This window comes from Mustela putorius, unplaced genomic scaffold (genome assembly GCF_011764305.1).
Source record: "Mustela putorius furo isolate JIRA1106 unplaced genomic scaffold, ASM1176430v1.1 tig00003988_pilon_pilon_pilon, whole genome shotgun sequence".
Taxonomy (NCBI): domain Eukaryota; kingdom Metazoa; phylum Chordata; class Mammalia; order Carnivora; family Mustelidae; genus Mustela; species Mustela putorius.
In genome coordinates, this window is record NW_025422127.1 from 4,391,017 (window position 1) to 4,416,263 (window position 25,247).

The 25,247-nt window shown below is 37.6% G+C and overlaps 1 protein-coding gene across 1 annotated transcript in view; it reads left to right on the forward strand.

Moving 5' to 3' along the window:
• Window positions 1-618: 618 nt before the first annotated feature.
• LOC101681322 (tRNA:m(4)X modification enzyme TRM13 homolog) overlaps window positions 619-25,247 on the forward strand; it is a 144,747-nt gene continuing 120,118 nt past the window's right edge. Inside the window, 2 exon segments of the mRNA XM_045071866.1 lie at window positions 619-712; window positions 1,865-1,926. Of these exon segments, the coding sequence (XP_044927801.1) occupies window positions 619-712; window positions 1,865-1,926 (156 nt within the window).

The following is a 25,247-nucleotide window of genomic DNA, read 5'->3' on the forward strand; positions in this document are numbered from 1 at the left end:
TCACAGAAGCCGGGCAGCCGGGAACGCCCGGTCAGCTCAGGGTGGAAGGAAAACCACCTGCTTCCCTTTTCCATTATCGCTCCTTTCTCTTCCCAGAAGGGCCCGTTGTTAGTTAGACGAGTCCTGTGAATGCGCGTGGTTAACTACAAACCTGACCCTCCTCCTTGCTTGTCCGCAAGACGTGACTAACGTTTGACCTTCATCAGTCCTTCTGTTGGCTCTTGTTTTCTGTCTAATAAAAGTGAGACAGTGGAGTTGCTCGTGGCAGCAGTCCTTTTCGACTGTTGTCCTCTGCTCCCAGTCTTTAGCGGCTGACCTGTTTGTGCCTAACTCTTCTCCCGTCGCTGACTGGAAACGGCACCTGCTGGCTATGCTACACGTTCAGGTAGGGCTACCCATCAGGCGGGACTGCTGGCTGTCCTTCACCATCAGGTGGGGCCACTGACTGGCTCTGCCATCGCTTCTGGTCAGGCTGTGCTCCGTGACCCTGTTGGTGCCACTGACTGACTCCATATTCAGGCAGGGCCACTGTGACTCTCTGTTCCGGCATACCCATAGATCGGGCTTTGCCATTAGATGAGGTCCGAGGCTGTGCCCCAAAGTTGAATGGAGCTTCAGATGGGGCTTTATCATCAGATTAGCCCATTGGCTATCTCTGCGGACAAACGAGGCTTCTGGCTGGAATCTCTGTTTGGGCTAGGCCCCCAGCTGAGTGTGGTTTGAAGACTGTTCTGTGGTCTTTTGGGGTTGCCTTCTAAGCTCCCTAGTTAGGTGGGACTGCAGGGGATGCTCCACCTTGGGGTGGTGTCACTGGCTGGGCTCCACCACTGGCAAGGTTGTAGGCTGGGAACTATGGTGGGCAGGTCCACTGGTCAGACTTAGAGGGTGACTGTCTTCAGGCTCAACAGTTGAGCCGGAGTGCTGGCTTGCTTGGCTCTCTGCATGAGCAGGTCTGAGGAAGGGCTTCATGGTGGTCTGGGTTCTCTGGCCAGGCTTCCTGTTAGAGCAGGACTGGAGGCAATGTTCAATAGTTGGGTGAAGTTGCAGTTTTACTCCTCCTGCCCAGGTCAGCCAAAAGATGTGCAAGAGGAACATTTTAGTGAAAGGAAAAAAAAAAAATTCTTAATCTCTATGCACACTCTCCAGGGTTACTGAGAATTTGGTAGGAAAATTGCCAACAGAAAAATAGCCATATATGTGCAGAGATGACCATGTGAGACTGTCCATCATCACAGTTTCTAATATTAAAAAATTAGAAACCATATGAAGAGTCATTAATAGAAAATTATTTGGACACTCTGAGATTCATTAATTCTTAAAATGAAATAGCATTTTTGGCCATTTAAAAAAAATGAAACAAATTTGTTAAATAATAATGATATAACTAATAATTATATTGATAGCTTTAATACAGATTGCTTTCCAATTGCTAGGCGATGTGATAAGAGCTTACTGTATCATATTGTATCCTCAAAATAACCTGATGAGGTAGACAGTATCCCTATTTTACAGATAGGCAAGGGTTAAAAAGATGAATTTGCCTGATTTGATACAGTGCTGAATGGAGGAAAAGATATGTATGCATACTTAGTGCAATTACAAATCCCATGTGCATTGTTGGTACTTATGGGATAGATGCAACTCTACATATTAGGTTTAGAAAGCAGCAAATTAAGGAATATTCTGTAATGTGGGGCCACTTTGGGAAAAAGTGTGTGTATATTTGAAAAGTGGAAATATATATAGCACAGGAGGTAGGAAGGGGAAGGAAAACTATAATTACTGAGTAGTACATACCTAACAATACCGAAAGCTTTACAAAGTATAAGATAGAAATATGATTTAGTATCCTCTTTTGTCTTAGGAAAAACTCCCAGATACTCTCAAAAGGAAATGATGGAAGAGCTCAAGGATACGGGTTTGCAGGTAAACCCTTTATTTGTGCACAGCATGTTTTTCTACTTGACACTCTTGGAAGGGCCTCCCCGATTTGATCATCTTGCTGTATGATAGATCTGCTGTCACGAATTGTGTCTAGAAAAGTTACATTTGGTTCTGAACAGGAAGCGGAGAGAGACATTGAGATTGTAGGACTGGTAATGGCTAGAGTTCGCAGGAGCTGAGAGAATTTTGTTGACTTGCCAAGAGCAAGAATGGTGGGGTGGGAAGAGACTCAGCTTCCCCCCACCTGTAATATGGGTGGAGCGGAGAGACTTGAAGGGATTTATGGCCCTGGGCTCACAGAGAAAATGGTATTCACAACTCAAAATGCTCATTAAGTTGCTGAAATAAAAAGAGCTTGGGAACTCCTCACATGAGGAGGCCACAGGATACTGACAGTAACAGCCGGTGGATGGATGTAAGTATTCAGCTACCGGGAAGCAACTGAATCTTTGAAAAGAGGCTCATGATTAGAGCCCAGCAGTTTTGACACACTGCAATCAAGCTGTAAAGAAACATAGTTTAGGAGGGGATAAGCTTGTCAGAAGAATAAAACCCAAGTATTTTCAGGTAGAGCTGAGAGAAGATTTGGAAAAACAAATTAACCAAACTAATTTCAGATAGCATTGTTTTCATTTGTTTCACCATTTGAGATGAATAACTATCCTTACCCTGCAGGGGTAAAAATAAAAGTACTTACAGGAAACAAAATGCCCTGAAGAAAATCGCTCCTGAATTAGAAATGAGGGGTAAATCCTTGTGGAAAAATAAATAATATTCTCAAAGTGATTTTTTTTAAATACCAAGTAATCAATTGTATTGTTTTAAGGTAAGATATGTTTCTTGTCTAATAGTTCAATTCAAAATCTTCTATTTCTGACAAAGAAAAATCTATTTCTGACTATGGAAATAAGCACATTACTACATGAGCTGAGCTACCAAGATGAACACCAATTCAGTAATAGTCATTAAAGCTTATTGAGTGTTTACAAATGTGGTCAGCAATATTCTAAGTGCTTTATTCATATTCATTCATACTTTCCTCACAAAAAAACTAAAAGGTAAGACCTGTAATTAGCTCCTGGCTGAAAAGGAGACAGTGAGGCAATAGTTAGTTAAGTAATTTATGCAGGATTATACATCTTGTACATATTAGAACCAAGATTTTGACTGGGGCAGTCTGGCTCCAGAATCTGGGTTCCAGATCACTACCCTGCACTACCTAATAGGTTATTGATAGAGAATTAGGTATTATCAATATCTGCTGGACTCCCTATAATAAATAGCCAGATGCTAGAAATAGCTCTTAAACTGCTCAGCAGGTCTGCTGCTCCCTTTCCACTGCCCCTGTCCCAGTCATCCTCATGCTCTGGCTCTCATTCTCTCCTCTTTCAAATAAATAAATAAAATCTTTTTTAAAAAATTGTTTGAGAAAAATAACTTGTAAAAGAGGAATTTTGAGGGCAAACTCTAGTAAGCGTTTGTTCCTATGTTTTTTTTCTTTAAAAAGAATGAGTTTATGTTATATATTTTATCAGTGTTATTAGAATAATGATTTTGCACATTAATTCACAGTGACTTCGGTAATGGGTGTCTAGTTTGAGTTGTTACTTACTGAGCTTATTCTGAGCTACATGAGTTTTCCTGGAATAGTCTCTCTGGAACTGCTTGCTCAATGTTACGTACATGTCTTCCTTTCTTGGGAAATTAAGAACTGAACGAACTTTGAATTACCTTCACAACTGCCTTGTACTCTATGTTTGTCTTAACCCCTAGTTCAGAACTAAGGATTGATCTACTACGTAAATATGCCTGAGATGAGAGAATTTAGACTGTGCCATTTCCACATTTGGCTAGGATATGTGATGGCTCAAATATAAAAATAATAACCGTAAACTTTTCAGTAGTGCCACATTCCTGAATGGAGACTAGGTCTTTATATCTTAGTATTTGGAGTGCTTACCACATAATAGACACTCAAAGAGTTATTTGTTAACCTTTCAAGGAATTATTTCTTTTGTTTTCCCACAATCCTGGAAAGTAGTTTCTGCTACTTCCAAATTTGGAACCGAAGAAACTGAGTCATACAGGAGTTGTTTTGTCCAAGGACAGATAATTAGTAGTTAATTAATAATTAAAATTAATAAATTTTCTGATCAAAGTTTACGACAACTTCTATTATACCATCTAGAAAATCACTCTTTTTCTTTTTGAAGAACTAGTTGCATTGAGAGAACTGCTTTCCTTCTTTTTTTTTTTTTTAAAGATTTATGTATTTTTTTTTATTTATTTGTTTGTGAGAGAGAGAGTGCACAAACTGGGAAAGGGGCAGAGAGAGAGGGAGAGAGAATCTTGAGCAGACTTTGCAGTAAGCATGGAGTCCAAGGTGGGGCTAGAGTCCATGACCCTGAGATCACAACCTGAGCTGAAACCAAGAGTTGGACACTTGATTAACTGAGAGAACTGCTTTCTAAATAGTTCTTACATATTATAAATATCCATAGATGCTTGCCACGTGTATTCTATTGCTCAGGAAAGTAACCCCACAGAGTAAGTGCCACTTGCTAGCCTGAAAAAGATAAGGGTTCCAGGCTCTAATCCATTCCCTGCCAATAATGACTTCCTAATAGACCCCACATAGCTCACTTAACCTCCCTGAATCTCCGTTTTTTTCATCTGTAAAACTGTGATGCTAATAAGCTCTGACCTTGAAATGAGGAGTAATGGATAAAAGTCTGTACAGGAATGGCTGGGTGGGACAGTTGTTTAAGTAGCTCTGCCTGCTGCTCCTCCTGCTTGTGATCTCTCTCTCTCTCTCTCTCTCTCTAACAAATAACTAAATAAAAACTAAAAAAAAAAAAAAAACTCTTTGCAAATTTAGCATCCAACATAAGTTTAAAACTCCAGCTTCTTTTTAAATTTTCTTATTCTTTGCCTAGTATTTCTGTGATCTACATGGTTTTGGATTTTAAAAAATTCTTTGTTTCTTTTCAATGAAAGTGTTTCTTGCTTATAATTTTTACCAATTCTGGAGCATGATAATTGAACAAATGCATTAAAGAATACTACATCTAAATATCATTATTGATCATAGGATACATTATGATATTAAATCACAAGCCTTTTTTGTTGTTGTTGTTGTTGTTTGATGTGATGGTTTTTGTTCAATAGGTGTCAAATTAACACCTATCTAGCCCATTGTTATAAAAGGTGTTTTTGCTGTGAATGCAGAATAACAGGTTGTAATCTCTTACTAATTACTTTAGGATTATATAGTTACCCTGGGGCTGCAGTATCTTTCACACTTACCCTGGTTGGCAAATTACTTAGCTATTGTGCTAGGGATGCTAGGAAGCCTTACCTATTGGGGAGTCTAGGGAGACCTTAATTAAAGTCATTTGAGCTTGTCTGTGTGTCTTTGATACTAAGGGAAATACACTGATGAGCTCCCTTTAGAACCTGTATCTATAGTGCTTCTCACTGCCATTTCAGTATTAACTTTTCCTGATTTTCAAGGAAGCCACCAATCACCTTTAGAAAGTCTGTCCACAATAATCATTCTCTCAATAACTAAGAAGCTCAAAGGATTTGGAGGGAAGGAACTAACCGGATATAAGTAGTCATTGAAGGCTTCATCTTAAGTTGTACTTTATTTTTGCATTGCCTTTTCTCCTTTCCTTTGCTTTTCTTCATCTCTTATGAAGATTAAAGATTTGGTTAAAATCTAGTTTGTCTGATATAAATATGGCTACTAGAGGTTTCTTTGATGTTCATTAACATGATAGGTTGGTCCTTCACCCCTTCACTTTCAATTTGGAAGTGTCGTTGGATCTCAAATGAGTCTCATGTAAGCAGCATATTAGTTGGTCTTTTTTTTTTTAATCCATTTGGGTACCCTGTGTCTTTTGAATGGATCATTGAGTCCATTTACATTCGGAGTAATTATTGATACATATGAATTTAGTGCCACTGTATTACCTGTAAAGTTATTGTCCCTACAGAGTATTTCTGTTCCTTTCCAGTCTTTGTTGTTTTGGTCCTTTTTTCCCATTCAAAGTGTCCCCTTTAATATTTCTTAAAGGGCTGGTTTAGGGTTCACAAACTCCTTTAGCTTTTCCTTATATTGGGTATTCTTTCTCTCTCCTTCTATTCTGAATAGAATGACAGCCTTCCTGAAATTAGTATTCTTGGCTGCATATTTTTCCCATTTAGCAAGTTGAAGATATCATGCCACTTTCTTCTATCCTGTGAAGTTTCTGTGAACAGACGTGCTGCTAATCTTATGTGTCAACCCTTACGTGTGTAGACTGAGCACATTTTTCCTGAGCTGCTTTCAGAACTCTCTCTTTCTTCTACTTTTTCCACTCCTCATTGTGATTATCCAGTAAGTTTTGCATCCCATTTATAGCTTTTTTTTATTTCAATCTGACTAGTTTTTAGGTCTTTCATTTCTGCAGTCAGAGTTTCTCTGGTGTCTTCTATGCTCTTTTCAAACCCAGCTGGTATTCTTATGACTCTTGTTCTAAATTCCTGTTCAGATATATTGCTTATATCTCTTTTGAGCAAATCCCTGGCTGTGATTTCTTCTTGAAATTTTTTGAGGTGATTTTCTCCATCTTGGCATTATGTCTAGGTTTCTGCTTTTTCATGTTAAGCTTGTTAAGTTTCCTGCTCCTGAGAGTTACTGTATCACTTCAGAAGTTTTTCTGGTGAGTGCTGTGTGCAGTGTTCTGTTGAGTTTTGGCTGCTCTTTCCCACAGGTCTGTCCTCTGCAAAGGTCCTCCTTACTTGGAGTGGGGAGTGTTTGGACCTTTAAGTATGTGTGCTTTGGCTTGTTTATTAAGATAAGCCTTATTAAGAAGAAGAAGAAGAAGAAGAAGAAGAAGAAGAAGAAGAAGAAGAAGAAGAAGAAGAAGAAGGAGAAGAAGAAGAAGGAGGAGGAGGAGGAGGAAGAGGAGAAGGAGAAGGAGAAGAAGAAGAAGAAAGAAGAAGAAGGAAGAAGAAGAAGAAGAAGAAGAAGAAGAAGAAAGAAGAAGAAGAGAAGAAGAAGAAGAGAAGAAGAAAGAAGAAGAAGAAGAAGAAAGAAGAAGAAGAAGAAGAAAGAAGAAGAAAGAAGAAGAAAGAAGAAGAAGAAGAAGAAGAAGAAGAAGAAGAAGAAGAAGTAATAGTAATAATAGTCTGATCCAAGAAAAAGAAGGAACAAAAAAGCAAACAAAAAAACTATATGCCTGATTCCAAAGTAAAAGAAAGAAAGGAAAAAAGAAAAAGGGAGAGGAAAGTCTGATCCCCAAAAAATGAGAAAAGGAAAAAAAAACCAAACCAACAAATGAACAAAAACTGTAAGCCTGATTCCAAAGAAAAAAATAAAATAAGAAAAAGAAACAAGCAAGCAAGCAAACAAGCCTGTTCTTATTTCCATTAGAACTGAGGCTAATACTTTAGAGCACTCTATGATCAATAGACTTGTTGTATGCAGGGGGCCTTTGATGGTCTTCTGAGAGATAGGCCCACCATGCTGGCCCACAGACCTGCTCTTGTGAAGATGCCCCTGCCAGATGCAGGGGGGATGGGGTTTGTTATAAATGACTCCAGCACTCACTGGAGGTACAGTCTTTCTCTCTGAAGTCCAAGGGTGCTGGTAAGCAGAGGCAGGGATTTGGGAGAGTGTGGGAGATGATGTTACCCTGCCTTCGCATCTCTGGGGAGGAGAACTTGCTGCCATCACTGCTGAGAAAGTCTTCACAGAAAAGCGACCAATCTCCCCTCCAGTGTCCCAGGCCCTCCTCAGATCCCCTCCCTCAGCCTATCTGTGACCAGGCCATTGGTATGCCTGGTGCCACAGTTCTTGTGTTTTATCTCTGTCTGAAGTCTGGGACTCAAAACTCAAATTCTTAAAGGACCCAGCAAGGCACGAACCCATTCTACTCCCCTGGAGGAGAGCCTCTCAGTGCTGCACCAGCATTGTTCTGTCCCAGAAAAACAGTCAAAGAGTCACGGAGGTGCCTGGAGTCTGTGGTGAAGCACAGCAAAAAGCTATGACCAGGTTTTCTGCCCTCTGTACACGCCACTGTCCCCTGCTGCTAAATGGCTGCTCAGGGGCGCCTGGTGGGTCCTTGGTCCTTGGAGAGGCAATATATCCTCTTCCAAATGTACTCTGGGAAGGAAAACATTCGTTCTCTGCCAGTGTGCCCCAAGGGATCCCCACACCATGGCATCTTGCGCAAACCCTACACACTGCTCTCTCTCTCCTTCTCTCTCTCTCTCTCCCTGACTTCTTTCTACAAAAAGGGCTTCCTCCCTTCCATAGCTTCATGGCTTTTCTTTCCCTCAATTCATATCTGAATTGATCTCACATCTGCCATGTTCTCGCCCTCCAGTTGTGCAGATTTTCTTAATCTTCATATCCATTTCCTAGTTGTTCAAAATGATTTGTTGATCTAACTGTGTTGGAGGGATGAGGCAAGCCCAGGGTCCTCCCACTACTCCCCCATGTTAACTCCTCCCCTCTTCTTTCCTTTGAAACATAGCAAAAGACAGTTGAGATTACAAACGATTCTCAGATGTAGCTATTCAATTCATCTAACAAATATTTATTGGAGGACTGACTTACTGGGTGTCAGTTATTGTGCTAATTGTTGAGGATATAGTAGGAAACAAAACAGATACTTTCCTGACCTTCATGGGGCTTACACTCTAATAGGTGGGACAATATTAGATGATAAAGTAATGTAAGGAGTCTATTTCAGAATAAATTCTCAACAGAGGTCTAGTTGAAAAAATGATACTGACTATAAACCTGGACGGTGAGAAGGAGCAATCCAGAAAAGGAAGCAGAATATACAAAAGTTTAAAAATGGGAAAGAGCCCAATATGTTAAAGAGAAAGAAAGTGGTGCGGAGTGAATTTAGGGAAGAAGACGAGGAAATGAAGATGGAAAGTCACACTAGTCACAAATTATATAGGTACTTGACCGTTGTGGTCAGAAATTTGAATTTTTATATAGCGTACAATGGGGACATATTAGAAGGTTTCGAATATGATCCTATTCGCAATTTTAAAATACCACTCTGGCTACTCTTTAGAGAAAATGTTTTTGTAGGAAGAGTGGGAAGGTTATAGGAATTGGGATAAGATTTGATGATGGTATGTCCTATAGTAAAGGTAGTAACTACAGAGAGAAAAGGAAATAAATATTTTGGAACTCATATACTAAGTATATGAGTATTAGACTCTGGCTTAAAAAACTGGGTGTTCTGGTTATAAGAATATTGGGGAATATTTGAGAAAAATTATTGTGTATTAGAATGGGGTTAATGATAAAGTGTTCATTTTGACATGTTAAGTGTGTATAAATTTCAAAGACAACTTTCATATACAAGTTTGAAACTCAAGAGATTGGCTGGAGAAGTAAATTTGGAAGTCATCTTACAGAGGTTCAGTGCAACTCAATGCAAGATAATGACCTCATGTGCAGTTTAATACAGAGAGAGAAGTGAAGGGATATAGGAAATGGCTCTGAGTAAATTTTGATTTTAGGAGGAGAATGGGGAATGAACAAAAAGACCTGAGAAGGAGCACACAGAGAGAGAGGCTCAAGCTAGGAGAGTGTGGTGGTGTGTAATTAAAAAAAAAAAAATATGTAATGCAATGTGTCAAATGCTAACAAGAGACCTACCAAACTTAAGCACTGAAAATGAGTTTTAGATTTGCAGTGGTTGTCTTTGGCCAGATCTGATACAAGATGTATAGGGTCAGAAGCCATGAAATGAAAAAAGCAGGTATCAGACTGCTCACCTTTCCTGCTTCTAATAATAACCTCCTGTCCCAGTACCTTAGTCCCTTTCCCGCATGAGTCATTACAGTATGTGAAATGATCCCTCCTTCCCCATTCCCCCACCTAGAAACACCTGTGAGATTACAGTTCAGTTCTTCTGTTTGCTTTGATTGCAGGAATGTGTTGGCTCAATTTTAATTATTTTTCTACTCGGAGAATAGCTGTGAAATGAGAAGCTAGGGAGACAATGCTGTCACCTGGTATGTGTGTGACGTGTTTTGTCACAAAGCCATCTGTGTATGGGAAACAGAAATGTGCCACCCTTCAAGAAAGGACTCAGTGAGCAGAGTGAAGTTTAGTCATTAGACGACTCTAGTTGTTAACTTCCCAGGGTATGCTTTTATCAGGAAAACTATCTCATTTGAGGTCATATCTTCAACCAGTGACTGAGGTGGGGATAGGAAGGCCAGGCCATTTTGGTGGATAAGCAACAGGACAAGTCTCACAGGCAATTTTTGTTTCAGGATTTCTCACCAGGTTGGCTGAGATGTTAGACCTGCATCACTGATGTGATTTATCCCTCTTCCCTCTTCTTGTTTCTCCATACCTTCCCTTCCTTTCACAGGTGTTGATCCCTGATAAATATCTTGTACCCCAAACTTCTCAGTGTCGTCTTTCAGAGAACTCAGTATATGATAGTATATTGTAGAGAATGTCTTTTCACCCTCTAATAACTTTTGTTTCTTCACATGAATTAAAATACTGAAAGTTGGAGGGAAGAAAAAAGAAAAGAAAAGAATCTTTTGGACATTTAGGGTATTCCTACTTTATCTTTTTTTCCCCTTTTTACGCTGTGTTCATATATTTGAGATTATAGTGGCTACATGCATGTATATATGATTGAATATCCTCATTTACCACCTGAAATCATAGCATAAATGTCTAACACATTTGTTACATGCTAGGATATAAAAGTATTAATTGTGGAAGCTTCTGTTTGCTAAGTCAAATTCTATTTAACATCTTTTAAAAGCTTTTATTTATTTATTTATTTGTTTGTTTGTTTATTTGAGAGGGAGAGAGAGAGAGCGAAAGAGCACAAGCAGGAGAAGCAGCAGAGGAAGGAGGAGAGGTAGTTTCCCTGCTGAGCAGAGAGCCCGACATAGGACTCGATCCCAGAACCACAGGATCATGACCTGAGCTGAAGGCAGATGCTTAATCATCTGAGCCACTCAGGTGCCCCTTATTTAACATTTCATAATGAATCAGGAAGAATACAATGTGAAAAATAAAGCTACTTGATAAAGCTCTTTTTCAAGTAGATGTAATGCATTAGTGGATTTCAAACAGATAAATGCCAGGAAAAGGTAAGAGGAGAATTTCTGTGAGAAAAATGTAAAGTAATGCCCCTAGAAATACTTGCTTTCAGGTTTCAACCTAGTATTTAGAATGGTCTTGTTAAAATGTGAATCAGACAGTATCATCTGGCTGCTCTAAGTTCTCCACAGGCTACCCAAGTCCTTCAGAATAAATTCTGATATTCTGAAAATTGTCTATAAGACCCTTTATCATCTGGCTTCTGATAACCTCTTAGATCCCATCTCTTCATACTTTCCCCTCACACACTGTACCATCTTCACTGACCTTGTTGGTTGCCAAACATGTGTGCATGCTTCCACTGCTGGGCCTTTGCACCAGATGCTTCCTTTGTGTGGCATGTATTTTCCACATGTGTCTGCTTGGCTCTTTAGTCTTCGATCATTGAAGCTTTCATTCATAATCCCTTTTAAAATGGCAACTCCTGTCCCTGCCATTCCACACCCCATTTTCTTCCCAAGTTTTTTCCCCACTAACCTCTAACATACAACTTACTTGACTTATTTTGATACATTTTCTACCTCTACAACTAGAATGTGAGAACAGATCATTTTGTCTGTTTTGTTCATTGATAGATCCTGTTATGTAAGACACAACACTGTGTCAGACACAACGTCTCACACACAGTAGGTATCCAATAAATATTTTTTTGAATGATAATAAATTTACACTTTAGTTTGAAAAGTGCATCCATGGCTCTTTTGTCTTAAGAAGCTTTAAATAGCAACGATCTGAATTCCCACAGATGAGAATGTGTCTACAAGAGGGAAGAATTCTGGTCAGTGGTGTTCTAATTTCTAGATATGTGTTTTGTTTTGTTTTTTTCCATGATTCATGGAGGCGATCCTGAAAGAGCGTCTACTATTAGAATTTAAGTAATAATTAAAGCATTTTTGATGCAAAATACCATAATACCGTGTTTCTTAAGAGTATTCACATTTTCCAAAGAAAATCTGCATAAGTAAATTCATTAGCACTTTCATTTAAAGAAGTTTTGTCAATAGGCCTTGATTGCCCAAGTATCCTGGTGCTAGAAAGGGTATAAGACAGGTTACTAAGGGGAGTCACGCTTTTGCACAAAGGTCCTACCTTTGCAACTTCCATGCAAAGGGGCGGGGAGATCTCTAATCAGGAACTCAGTTCTGTAAGGCTCTTTATCCCTCAGCAGTAGGTAGTATTATATCTGGGTTGGTTGTCTTTGAAGCCTATGAACCTGTATTTAACCGGTAATTCACAATGCATGCTAGATTAACATGTTCTCTAGTATAATAAAGTATCAACAGATAAGTGTCAAGACTGAGCTAAGACTAGACTGTCCATTCAGTTCGAAATGCTAAAATGTATTCTTAAATAAGCTGTGTCCACAGGAAGCTGAGTGCATAATAACTGTATTTCTTGTTTCTTCCACACCACCTTCCCATGGAGTCAAGCCTCTATTGAAGGATATTTAGAAAAGTAGCACTCTGAAAATTCTGTTTATTTGAAGGCTGTTGGGGGAAAAGTCTCTTATACTCAGAATAGTTGTATGTCTCATGAGTAATTAGTTCCTTTTTATTTTATGGACACTGAGAATTATGTAATATTTCTGGTTTTCTCATAGTAACATTGACTAGGAAGTTTTTTCGGTCAGCACATTTGGTGAAGTATCAGAGATTGGCGGGAAAACAAAAACTGTTCCAGATATTCCAAACAGGAGGATTTTAGCACGGAGAATAATGGCAGGCTTGGGCACAAAGCTGTTAGAGGTAAGGGACACACAGGGGCTCACCTGGAAGCCTTGGTAAGTCTCCATCATTTCTGCAGTTTCTAGTCTTAGCTGCCACCCAAAGCAGATGATTCTCAAATCTTTATCTTCTGCCCAAATATCTACCTGCAGTTGCCTCCAGAGGGTATTAATGGTGGCTCCTTTCTCTTCTCCCTTCCAGATTTCATATCAACAGAACCCTTACAGTAGTGAAAGGCATAGTGGTGAGGGACAGTAGACAACAAGCCCAGAACACCTGCAAGCTCTAGGTTACTTAGAAATTCAGTGGTTTATGAAAACACACACATCAAGAAAATGCCACTAGAAAGATTGTACAAGTCAGCTGTTAAGAACTTCCTGACTCCAATGTCTGCTCACCTCCATTTGGGATTTGATTATTTACCACAGTTAGTCTCCTGGGACATGTGAGCTGCTGGAGGACTTAACCCTACTTAGAGAAACAGTCTGTCAGCACATTTGGATGACCTAACTACTTCAATATTTTTATTTGTTTTTATATTTTTTATTCTGGCTGGTGCTTGAGTAAATTTTTTGTATGCAGTCCAGAGTTGTGGCTTACCTTTTCCATTTTAACCCTTTCCATCCTTAGGACCCAGACTCTACAAATCTGATATCGCAGAACAGTATTTTTAGTCATGCAATAAAAGGCGTTTTCTCACTAAAAGTTTTATTGGGTATCCCCAAAAGTGCAATTTCCTTTGCTGATTTATCACAAAACTGTAAGAAGTTGGTTTTGCCTGAGGACTGAGGACTGTGGAGTGTGTTGGTAGCATATGTTTTATGGAATTATTTGGAAGGAGGAGAACTCTGCCCCAAAGAACCTCAAAAATTTGAGTGGTATCTCAAGAAGTGTCAGTTCATCCCCAGAGGCATCAGCAGGTAGAGGCAAGATGATAAAGCAGAGTCAGGAGTTAGGAATCCTGGATTCTGAGTTTTGTTAGGAATAGTACAATCTCTACCCACTCTTCTAATGGCTCATTTGTACATGGTTTATTTAAAAAAAAAAAAAAAAAAAAAAAACCTCTCTCCTATAAAATGGAGATACTCTGTACTCACTGAGTCAAAAAACTCAGGATAAGATGAAATACATAGTGGATAGTGTGTATAATGGTGGTCAGAAGAAACTAATTTGAGTTCTAATACTGCCCCTTACTAATTGTGACATCGGACAACTTAGCCTTGGGAACTAATTCTGCTTTCTGAAACTAATTAAATTTCGTTTCCTAGTTAGTAATCTAGTATAAGACCTACCTCCTGAAGTTCTTATGAGGATTAAATGAGATAAGACATTGAATGAACTATGAAAACTGTGAATACTATATATACTTTTTATTCCAGCTCAGAGAGTGGCCAGGCTAGGATGCAAAGAGACATCTTGATAAACAAAGGCTTGAGATGCCATTGGCACGCTAACTAAATTCACTGGGATGGGATTGGGGGGTCAGGGGGAGGCGCCATTGCTCCAAGAATATGATTTAACCAAAATAGATACCACTGCTTTAGTGCCACCTACCAAAGTCCGGCTGAACCCAGCTCCATTAACATACTCATGCTCTTTCTAAATTATTGGATTGGCTTGACAAGTTCCTAACTATGTTGAAATATTATAATTATACTTTATTACATTAGTACCTATGAATAGCTCACAAAGAAGATAATTTTACTGTTCTGATTATAAGAACTTCATATTCCCAGTGTTAATGGAAAAACAGTATGCATATATTTTCCAAGACAGGTATGTGTGTGTTTACATTGATAAGCAGACAGATGGGTATAAAATTTTTCAACTTGGAATTGTACTGTGTGCAACAGACATTAATGAGCAGTGAGCAGTGATACCTGGCTGTTTTCCACAACAGAACTGGGTATGATCAAGTTTTTCCAGTTCTTAGCTAAAGACTTCATTTGGTTGCTGCTTTAATTTGCATTTTGATAATTTGAAGTAAGTTTGAATGTTGGAAAATGTTTTTTTACCCATTTGTATATCTTATAATTAAATCCTTGCCAACTCTCTAATCTTAGTTATACGGGATGGTTTTATGTACCATTAGTTAAGTTAGAAATCTTAATTTCATGTACTCTCCCTTTCCTTCATAACCCTCCCCCTCCCTTGCCCTACCCACCCCACCCCAAACACACACACACGCGCTCTCATTTTCTCTCTCTCTCTTTCACTCTAAAATAAATCAATCTTGGGGCACCTGGGTGGCTCAATCAGTTAAGCATCTGCCTTTTGCTCAATCTCCAGGTCCTGGGATCGGGCCCCTAATGAGGCTCCCTGCTCAGCAGGGAGTCTACCTATCCCTCTCCTGCTCTCCATTTGTACTCTATCAAATAAAGAAAAGCTTAAGAAAAAAAAAAAAAAAGGTGCACTTAGAAGGATCAAAGCCTGGGGGAGAATACTCCTAGTCTTATTTCTTGAGACTTCTCATGACCTCTGGATGTCTGGAGAATTCTTACCTTTTCTCTTTTTTGTTTTCAGTGAATTACAAAATATTTATATTAAGATAATTAATCCATTGTTCAATATTTGAGGATATTTTGGGGATTTTTTTGCCTTTTGATTTTGGTTATCTGTTTTTTAAGATCCTGGTGATTTGTTTGCTTTTACTTTGTTTTTTTATTTGGGCCCATATTTATTTCTGGACAATCCCTCTGTTCTATATTTTCAGTCCCAAATTTCAATTTTTTTCTAATGGTAATAGTCATCACTTTGAACAGTAATAAAGTTAATATAAAGTACAATAGAAAATAACTACTTTTTACAAATACTCTTTACACTTTGACTACCACATGCATCATCTGACTATTAACAATTCAAGAATAAAATGTAGAATGAGAACATTCCAAGTGGGAAAACTAATAAATACCATACTGCAGTGGAATTTTGAAAACAATCTTCAGTTTCCCAAAATGTAAAACACAGCATTACCATACAGCCCAGCAATAGTACACTCATGTGCCCAGTGGAAATGACACCCAGTAGTCTCAAGAGAGGTAGTGGAGTCCAGGCTGTGGGTTCTAGGGAAGAGAAATTAAAGGATGTCTGAGACACCTTGTAAGTGGGAGGCTGGGGACCATCATAGTCTTCTTTTGAGCATTCTGAATTCTCTCAGAACTCCTGCACTTAGGAGGATCAAAGCCTGGGGGAGAATATTTCTAGTCTTATTTCTTGAGACTTCTCATGACCTCTGGATGTCTGGAGTATTCTTACCTTTTCTCACTTTATACTTTCCCTAGATAAGGCTCATCTTCAGAGAGCATTGGGTATACTATATAATACTAGGTTTTGTACTTTAATCTTAATAGTTAACATTTCTGTTTCCTTGAAGTTATAATGATTCTTGAGTTGGTTATTGAGTTATTAAGTTTGGGGGAGAAAAGACTAGAATAAAAATAAAACAGAATTGACAGAAGTATTAGGACAATTGTGTCCTACAGTTCTCCCATGTTCAAGATCAGGAAGGAAAAAAAAGATCTGAACAATACAACTACTGAGAATAACATAATAAATGAAAATAGAGCCCTTTACCCAACAATTAGAGGACATATTTTTCTCAAGAACATAAAAATATTTCTGCAAACTAACTGTATAATAAGGCATAAAACAAGTCTCAACCAGTTTTAAAGGACTGGTATCATATGGCAACATTCTCTAATCACAATGTCACTAAGTTGGAAACCAGTATGAAAAATAACTAAAAAGGAAAAAGAAGTTCTGATTTTAAACAAATCACCTGAACTTCTAAATGACTAGATAGACAATAATTTTCATGTGAATAGTTGTTGGAGTGATGGTGAATAAGCATTAGATAGAAATGTATAATATCATAAGTTTGTAATAAGGAAGAACAAAAGGAAAACTGAAAAGCAATTAGTGTAAAGTTCAGTTTGCTAAAGTTAGAATTATTATAAAACAAATCCAAAAAAATTCCAACAAATGGCAATAGAAAGCAGATAAAATAATGGAGTAGGAAGCAACGATATAATCAGAATAACCAACAAAGCCAATAATATACTCTTTGGCACTAATGGATAATATATTGATCATAAAGGGATAAATAATGAAATAAATGACAAAGTAGGACATAACTATAGAAGCAGCAGAGATTTTTAAAATAATGCTGGAGAACTTACTAGTTTATTTAATGGACTAGACCTCTTTGGATGTAAGCAGAAATGAAATTCACTTTTTCTTGTATTTGCCTTGCAACAACCTAGTGAAAAATATTCCATCTTGCTGTTGGAAAAAAATCTCCAGTGAGTTCCACCACTTTTCTATTCTCTTAGAAAATAGCCTTTACTTTTAGTAAGAAAAGTCCAGTTCAGGTTAATGTCAATGCTCTGAACTTCTTATGAAGAGTCTTTCTTCTTCTAGTGAGGGTCTGCTCAGTCTTCAGTAAGTGGTAGGAGTGGAGAGGATGGTTGTCGTCTTCTCTCTTCCTTTCTCTTCTATCTGTCTATTCCAACGGACTAGTTGCAGAGTTTAACTCCCTCAGGGAAGGCATTAACTGTAACGGGGACTAAGAGAAAAACAAATACATATGTGGTTAACACAGTTTGCATCCATATATGGCAGATGCTCTCTTATTCAGTGTTTATTTCATGAGCACTTTTGTGTTCCTCAGACATCCCCATTGGAGATCTCCTCATAGAGGACATCCCTATTGTCTGGCCAGTTGCAACTGCCCCTCAGCACCTGAGTTTCTAGTTGTCCCATCTTGGACTGAATCCCTTTCTAAGATGACTCTTGGCTTATTCCCTTTTGAGGACATGCACACGTTTGCCTTTTTGGAGGAAGAGTCTGGTTGAAATGCAACCTTCTCTGTCACTGCTCTGTTAGCTCCAGATCATCTCTTGTGTTTAGTTTGTCCCTATGAAAGTTAAACACCATTCCATACATTGTCGTGGCTCCCAGAGGCTCGTATAAACTTTCTTGCATGGTTCTGTTTAAGTCCTCTTCACTCACCTTCCTAAGGCAAGGGGGTAAGGAAATTCTGTTTCACCAGAGGAAAGAGGACATGAAAAGCATCTTGGCATGCTTCCTTCAAGCATTGTCACCCTTACTCTTTATACCGTAACAGTGGGTGATTAAAAAATTGCTGGCCATCTTGCAAGGGTAACTCACTTTAAGAAGTGAAGTACTTGATAGCTACTTCATTATCAGTCTTGAGCTTTCAGCTAAGGCTGAGGTAGGAAGAGTCCTAATATGGCAACCTATTATATCATAGGTTAATGTATGCCAGTTAATTTGAAAACTTAGGGGGGGGATGAATATTTATTTATTTTTAATTTTTTATTGAAGTATAGTTAACATACAATGTTACATGACTTTCAGGTATACTACATACTGACTAAAATTCTATGTGTTATGCACTCACCACAAGTGCATCTACCATCAGCATCATCCAGAGCTATTACAATACCATTCACTACCTCCCATACGCTGTACCTTTGATTCCTCTGACTTACTCATTCTATAACTGGGAGCTTGTACTTCCCACTGCCCTTTACCCAACAGAATAGAATATTTTTTAGAAAACTTGGGACGCCTGGGTGGCTCAGTTGGTTAAGCAGCTGCCTTCGGCTCAGGTCATGATCCCAGCGTCCTGGGATCGAGTCCCACATCGGGCTCCTTGCTCAGCAGGGAGCCTGCTTCTCCCTCTGCCTCTGCCTGCCATTCTGTCTGTCTCTCCCTCTCTCTCTCTCTGATGAATAAATAAAATCTTTAAAAAAAAAAAAAAAAGAAAACTAGAATTTACTAAAGACAACTCAAGAAGAAAGTAGAAAAACTGACTAGACCTAATCATCAAAAAAATGGAATGAATACCCATTCAAGAGCAAAACAAAGAAACAAACAAAAAACCCAAATGAAAATATGCCTATATTTCACTAGGTGGAAATTGTAAGGGAGATTCTAACAACTGAGGTAAGACAAGAAAAAAGGAAACAAATTTTGAGGATGCAAAGGGGAAAAAAAACATCACCAACAACAAAGTTATCATTATTTGAAAACAATTTTTCTGTCCTACGTGGAAATCCCCAGAGGATGTATAGAAAAAGTGTTAGCATTTATGAGTCTAGCAATATAGAGAAATCAAACACAATCCAATATATTAGCACAAGTAGTTAAAACTATAATTTAAGAGGCTTACTGTGCCAAAAATATGGCAGAATCTTGTGAAGAATTTTACAGAATTCTTTGAAGTATATTAAAGAGAACCTAAGTAATTGGAGAGATACATCAGATTCATGGATCAGAAGAATTGTGGTTATAAAGATGTCAGTTCTTCTGTAAAATATGAGGACAACTATGAATGAGTTCCCAGGGAAGCTTATGACATGGAATTTCATATCTTAAAATTACCCATATTGGCATATCATTGGGAGGTTTTTGCATGCCTCAAGGGATAAACATACTCCTGTTTCAAGACAACTGCCTTAAAGAAATTCTTATATATGCACAGAGGAATACTTATACCAGAATTGTTGTAGCAGCGTTGTAATGAAAAATAAGTGGAAATGACTGAATATTCATCTGTACTGAAATACATAGATTGGGTTGTACATGTGTAAGTGAAATACTATTAAGCTATGAAAATGACTGAGTTACATGTTTCAATCTGTAGATAAATCTCACAAAGATAAGGTGGGCCAAAAAAGTAAATTTGCAGAAAAGTATATATAGCATGTGATTATTCATATAAAACAGTAATTTATAGATACATATGTGCATATATAAAATATATGTATATTTTAAAATAGAAAATATACCTACTATTGATAAATATCAGATAATGGATAGTAATTGTTTCCAGTGTTGGACATGTTGGAAGGGTGAAAACTGTGAATCATGTTTCTAAAAACAACAACAAAATATAATGGAAGATTTGGTCCGTTTCAGCATAGTGGGATAACTTGTTTCCCTCCTATTGTAAAATAATAAATCCTCTTTATGAGGTGTTCTTTTCAGATCAAAGTAAGTCCTATTGTACATTCTACACATTTAGAACATTTTATAACTTCATGTATATTTCTCCTTCCTTTGAAAGCAAAACCAAACAGAAATCTCTCAGTACCTATATAGGGTAGCAAAGGACTCTATCTACCTCAAATTTAGAAAAGGGTAACCTTATTTTCTACCCTATGCAGTGGATAAAATTCAACAATAATTTCTTTAGAAAGAGTCACCAAAAATGCTGTTTGTTTAGTAGCAATAGAAGCATTCCTCATTCTATAACCTTAATATTAGACCATTTATTTTCCTTAATTGGTCCCCATTTCTACTGTGATTAAATGAACTATATAAGAGAGGGATCAAAGGATGGATTTAGAAGATCCCAGCCAGCTAAGATATTACAAATAAACGAGTAGAAAACCTGGATAAGATGCATACCGGCCTCTCGGAAGTAGCAGACAAAGAAATTTTTTTCTAGTTATCAGTCACCTATTTAAAAATAACCCCTGAAGGCAAACCTGAATTCATCCTCTTTTCTTGTCATAATTAGTAGTTCTAGAATGTTTTCTTCCCTTCACATCTTGAATTTTAATGTTGCAATAAAGAAGAATGGAAAAATCATTTGATGAAGCCAAAGATTGCATTTAATTCTAGTGTGTGTTAATTGGGTTTATTAAAAATTTGCATTTTTAATTTTTAATTCTCTTTCTCATTTATGAAATGTCATTCATTCTCTCATGTATCATACTGTAATTAAATTTGCATGGGAGTAAATTTTATTTGCCTCTGTTGCTGAAACACTGAAGATTTGTCTGGACACAAATGCAGGATATTTCTGTATTTGTGTGTTGACAATAAAATATTCATTAATTTTAAACATGGCAACAGTGGTACACATCCTGCAGTTGTAATTACCATTGCTTGGTAACAGCATGTCTCTGAGTGACAATGGGAATTAGCTGAATAATTATTGCATGTGCTTTTGCTTGCAATATTTTTTCAATGTAGTTCTGATCCCTAGGCAGATTTGCCAGTTTCGGTGACGACATTTGAGCCAAGTACAGATTCTGCTCCATAAACCATCAGTGTAATCAGTCTAAGACCAACAGCAGTCCACAGTTAATCACATAATAATTGGATCATTCCTTCAATGTCAATACATTAGAACCTGCATGCAAAGCATTCGGCAAAACTGTTTACCAGACCTAAATTTCTCTAGAGAAATCAAACATTGTACAATTAGCAGGAAAAACATGAAATGTTCTTCCTCTGGTTTAATTAGAAAGGCACCACATCTGAAGTACCCACCACTGGCTTCTTGTATTTTCTGATGCTCCTGTGATCCCAGAGTTATCTCTCAGCCAAGTTGATTTTGTAACATACCTTCCCTTGCATACCTCTCCCCAGATCAATAACAAAAACAATAACAAATAACAATCTTCTATCAACATATTCTTTATTGGAGTAGTTACAACAATAAAGCAAAATCATTCTCTGTTGCAAAATTGTAGGGTTGTTTTTTTTTTTTCTCTTTAGAATCTGATGTTCATTATGCATTTCAATACCTTCTTGGATAGAGGAATTTTTTAATCACAAAACCTGATATCAAAAATGCTATTTTCATGATTTATTGGATTATACTAATGCATGGTCATTGGGATTTTCCATATCAGTTATTGTAAGTGACTTTTCCCAAAGTCTGCTTCCTCCCCAGTATGATTGTTGTGGCTTTGCCTTTCACACTACGACTGTTCTTTGGAAATCAAATAACACACCCTTGTTTAGGAGAAGATATTAATGAATGTCCTGGTCTCATATGCCATGGCTGTTCCTGTAGGGTACAGTTTTGTCATCTTACCAGTTCCATCATTAATAAATTAAACAACACTAATATAAATTCACTATATTTACAAAAATTAGTTGTTCTTAAGAAATTTAATTTGAAGTAATTTTAGGCTCAGGCAGAACTGCAAAAACTCCAGAGAGTTCCCCTTCACCCTTCACCTGGATTCTTCTAGTGGTATCTTTAAAAACAGTAGTACAATAGTCAAGACCAGGTAGTTAATATTAACTTAAAATACTATTAACTAAACTACTTGCAGATTTCATCAGTTTTTTTTATTCAGCAGAGAAATTCAGATTTCAGATTTCATCAGGTTTTTTTTTTATAGGCAGTTGTTTTGTGGGTGTACAGTTCTACAAATTTCATCATACATGCATATTTACATTACAATAATCAAAAGAAAAGAAATGTTCCATTATCCCAGAGGAACTCCCCCATGCTATCCCTTTGTAGTTAAGCCCTCCACACAAACCTAACATTCAAGAACCACTCATCTGTGCAACATCACTACAATTTAGTTCTTTTGAGAATGTTATATGGATGAAACTCTTCCATATGTATTCTTTTGACATTGGCTCTTCTCATTTAGCATAATTCCCTTGGAATTCATCCAAATTGTAGCAGACCTCGTAGTATGTTTCTTTTTACTGTTCAGTAGGGTTGTGTTCAAAGAATGCACTATGGTTTGTTTTTCCATTTACCCCTAAAAGCTGTTTAGATTGTTTCCAGTTTTTGACCGTTACAAATAAAGCTACCATAAGTATCCATGTGCTCGTGTACATGTATTTTTGTGAATAAGTTCTTATTTCTCTAGGTTAAAAGCTCAGGAGTGAGATTATTGGGTCATACTGTGGTGGTTTAACTCTATAAGAGACTGCCAAAATGTTTCCCAGAATGTACCATTTTACATTTTGAAGTATTATATGAGAGATCTAGTTGTTCCTCCTCATCCTCATCAGCATTTGTGATAGTCAACATTTTGTGTCTTAGCAATTCCAATAGCTATAAATTGATATCCAGTTGTGGCTTTAAGTTGTGTCTAAATAATTGTTACTGATATACTTATCCTACCTGTATATTCTGCTTGGGAAGTGTCTGATTGTTTGCCTATATTTTTTTTTTTTTTTTTTTTTTTTTTTTTTTTTTTTTTTTTTTTAAAGATTTTATTTATTTATTTGACAGACAGAGATCACAAGTAGGCAGAGAGGCGGGCAGAGAGAGAGAGGAGGAAGCAGGCTCTCTGCTCAGCAGAGAGCCCGATGCGGGACTCGATCCCAGGACCCTGAGATCATGACCTGAGCCGAAGGCAGCGGCTTAACCCACTGAGCCACCCAGGCGCCCCGTGTTTGCCTATATTTTTATTAAGTTTTTAAATTTTAATTCTGGTATCATAAACATACAGTGTTTTATTAGTATCAGGTACATACACTATAGTGATTCAACATTCTTGTGAGTTACTCAGTGCTTGTTGTGATAAGGGTACTTCTTAATCCCTATCCCCTCCATCACCCAACCCCTCACACCCTCCCCTCTGGTAACCATCCGTTTGCTCATTTGTTTTGTTTCTTAATGTTTGCCTGTTTTTTAGTTAGGTTGTCTGTGTTTTTACTCTTGGGTTTTGAGAACCTTGTATATCTTCTGGACATACAGGCTATTGACAATAGCCCATTTCACTTCTAAAATCCTCACTTGGTTCTTTTCCTATTTTTTTTGCTGAGACTAATTTTCCAGGGGTTTCAAGAGTATACATAATTGCTTACTAGAGCACTTTTATATCTGCTTTAAAATTCTTGATAGATAATTCTAATATATGTCTTTACTCAGCATTGGTTTCCCTAGTCTTTTTTCATTTGACTTGAGATTTCTCTTAGTTCTTGGTCTGCTGAGTAATTTGGGATTGAATATTTTGAATATTATCCTCTGATGGCCATTTTGAATATTATGCCTCTGATTGCCATTTGAATCTTCCCTTTGAGCTGATACTATTTAGGTTCAGAATACACATCACATCCCTGTTTTGTGAATTGTGGATCAAATGACAATTAGATCAGAAAAAGTTTTGCAGTGCTATTTTGGTTTGTCCTGCTTGTGTACTATAGAGAGACCAATTTGAAATCTGGGTGGTATTCATACCACAGCTCTGCTTTCAGAGTCACTGCTTTGACTTTGCTTGGTTTTATGATGGGCCACCTGAGGGCGAGCCTAAGCTTCATACACAGATTTGAAGGATTCTTTTCTTTAGATCCCTCCTTTTTGTAATCCCCCATCGCACACTAGCTGAAAGGGGAAAGGATACCAACCAAGTCTTGATGTCATTGGCTTAGGACAGGGTAGGGATAGTCAACAGGATGCTTCCCGTAGTTCCTATGTTCCATTATCTACAAGACATTCCCTTTTGATTCTAAAAAGCTTAGTTTATACATTAAAATGCTGAGTATCAATGGTTCTTCTTTGTCTAATAATTATCTTTGTCCTCAATGCTATGTGAATGTTCTTACTGCTTGAAGGCAGTCTCAAGTTATATAAAGAGAGAAAACACACGGATTAATATTTAAAAATTTGATCTCAATGCCAGTTAGCTATGAAGATAATATGTTTTCTATTACTATGCACAACATTGGCTTTTTGTTTACATTATTTTGATGAAGTGACATATCACCCTGGATGTTTGCTCTAGTACTTACTTACTGCTTTCACTCCAGTACTTTCCTTAGAGCTGTGTTGTGAAGTGTCTGTTCATAAAGTGTTAGTGTCTTTACATAGTAACAATGATACAATTGAGGATTGCATTCGGGTTTAGTATTTGGACACAAATAGTCAGAGACGTGTTTAATAAAAGACTGTTTTATTAGAAGCAGCAAAGAAGCTGTGCTTGAGTTGGCGCCTTAGACCACTCGGCCAGAATAAATAAAACAAGATGGGATTGGGAGGGAAACAAAACATAAGTGACTCAATCTCACAAAACACATTGAGGGTTGCTGGGGGGAGGGGGGTTGGGAGAAGGGGAGTGGGGTTATGGACATTGGGGAGAGTATGTGCTATGGTGAGTGCTATGAAGTGTGTAAACCTGGCGATTCGCAGACCTGTACCCCTGGGGATAAAAATATATTACATGTCTATAAAAAATTAATTAATTAATTAATTAATTTTTTGAAAAAGAAGCAGTAAAGATTTAGACGTTAAGCAGCCGTGTTTTCAAATCCTGGCTGAGCAGTATAAATTTGATGAAGGCAACTGCTTCCTGAGAGCCTGTTTCCTCATTTAGAATGGGAGATGGTCGCAACATTTGGAAGTGCTGTGAGGCCTAGTAAACATTTCATAGAAAGAGACAATCAGGATACTTTCTGGCACAATCGTCAGTTCACTTCTTAGAGAAGTGACATAAAACATAAAAAGCAGGAAATGACTATTAGGTTTGGTTATAATGTAAATTTCTTAAAAAATTATGATCTAAGCCAGAGAAAAATTTCAAATCCAGAGAGATTCTTTAATGCAACTCCTTACATTATAGATGGCAAATCTGAGGCTCTAAAGGGTTAAGTGATTTGCTAGGTATAGGTCATGTGTGTAAGAGCAAATCTGGGACCAG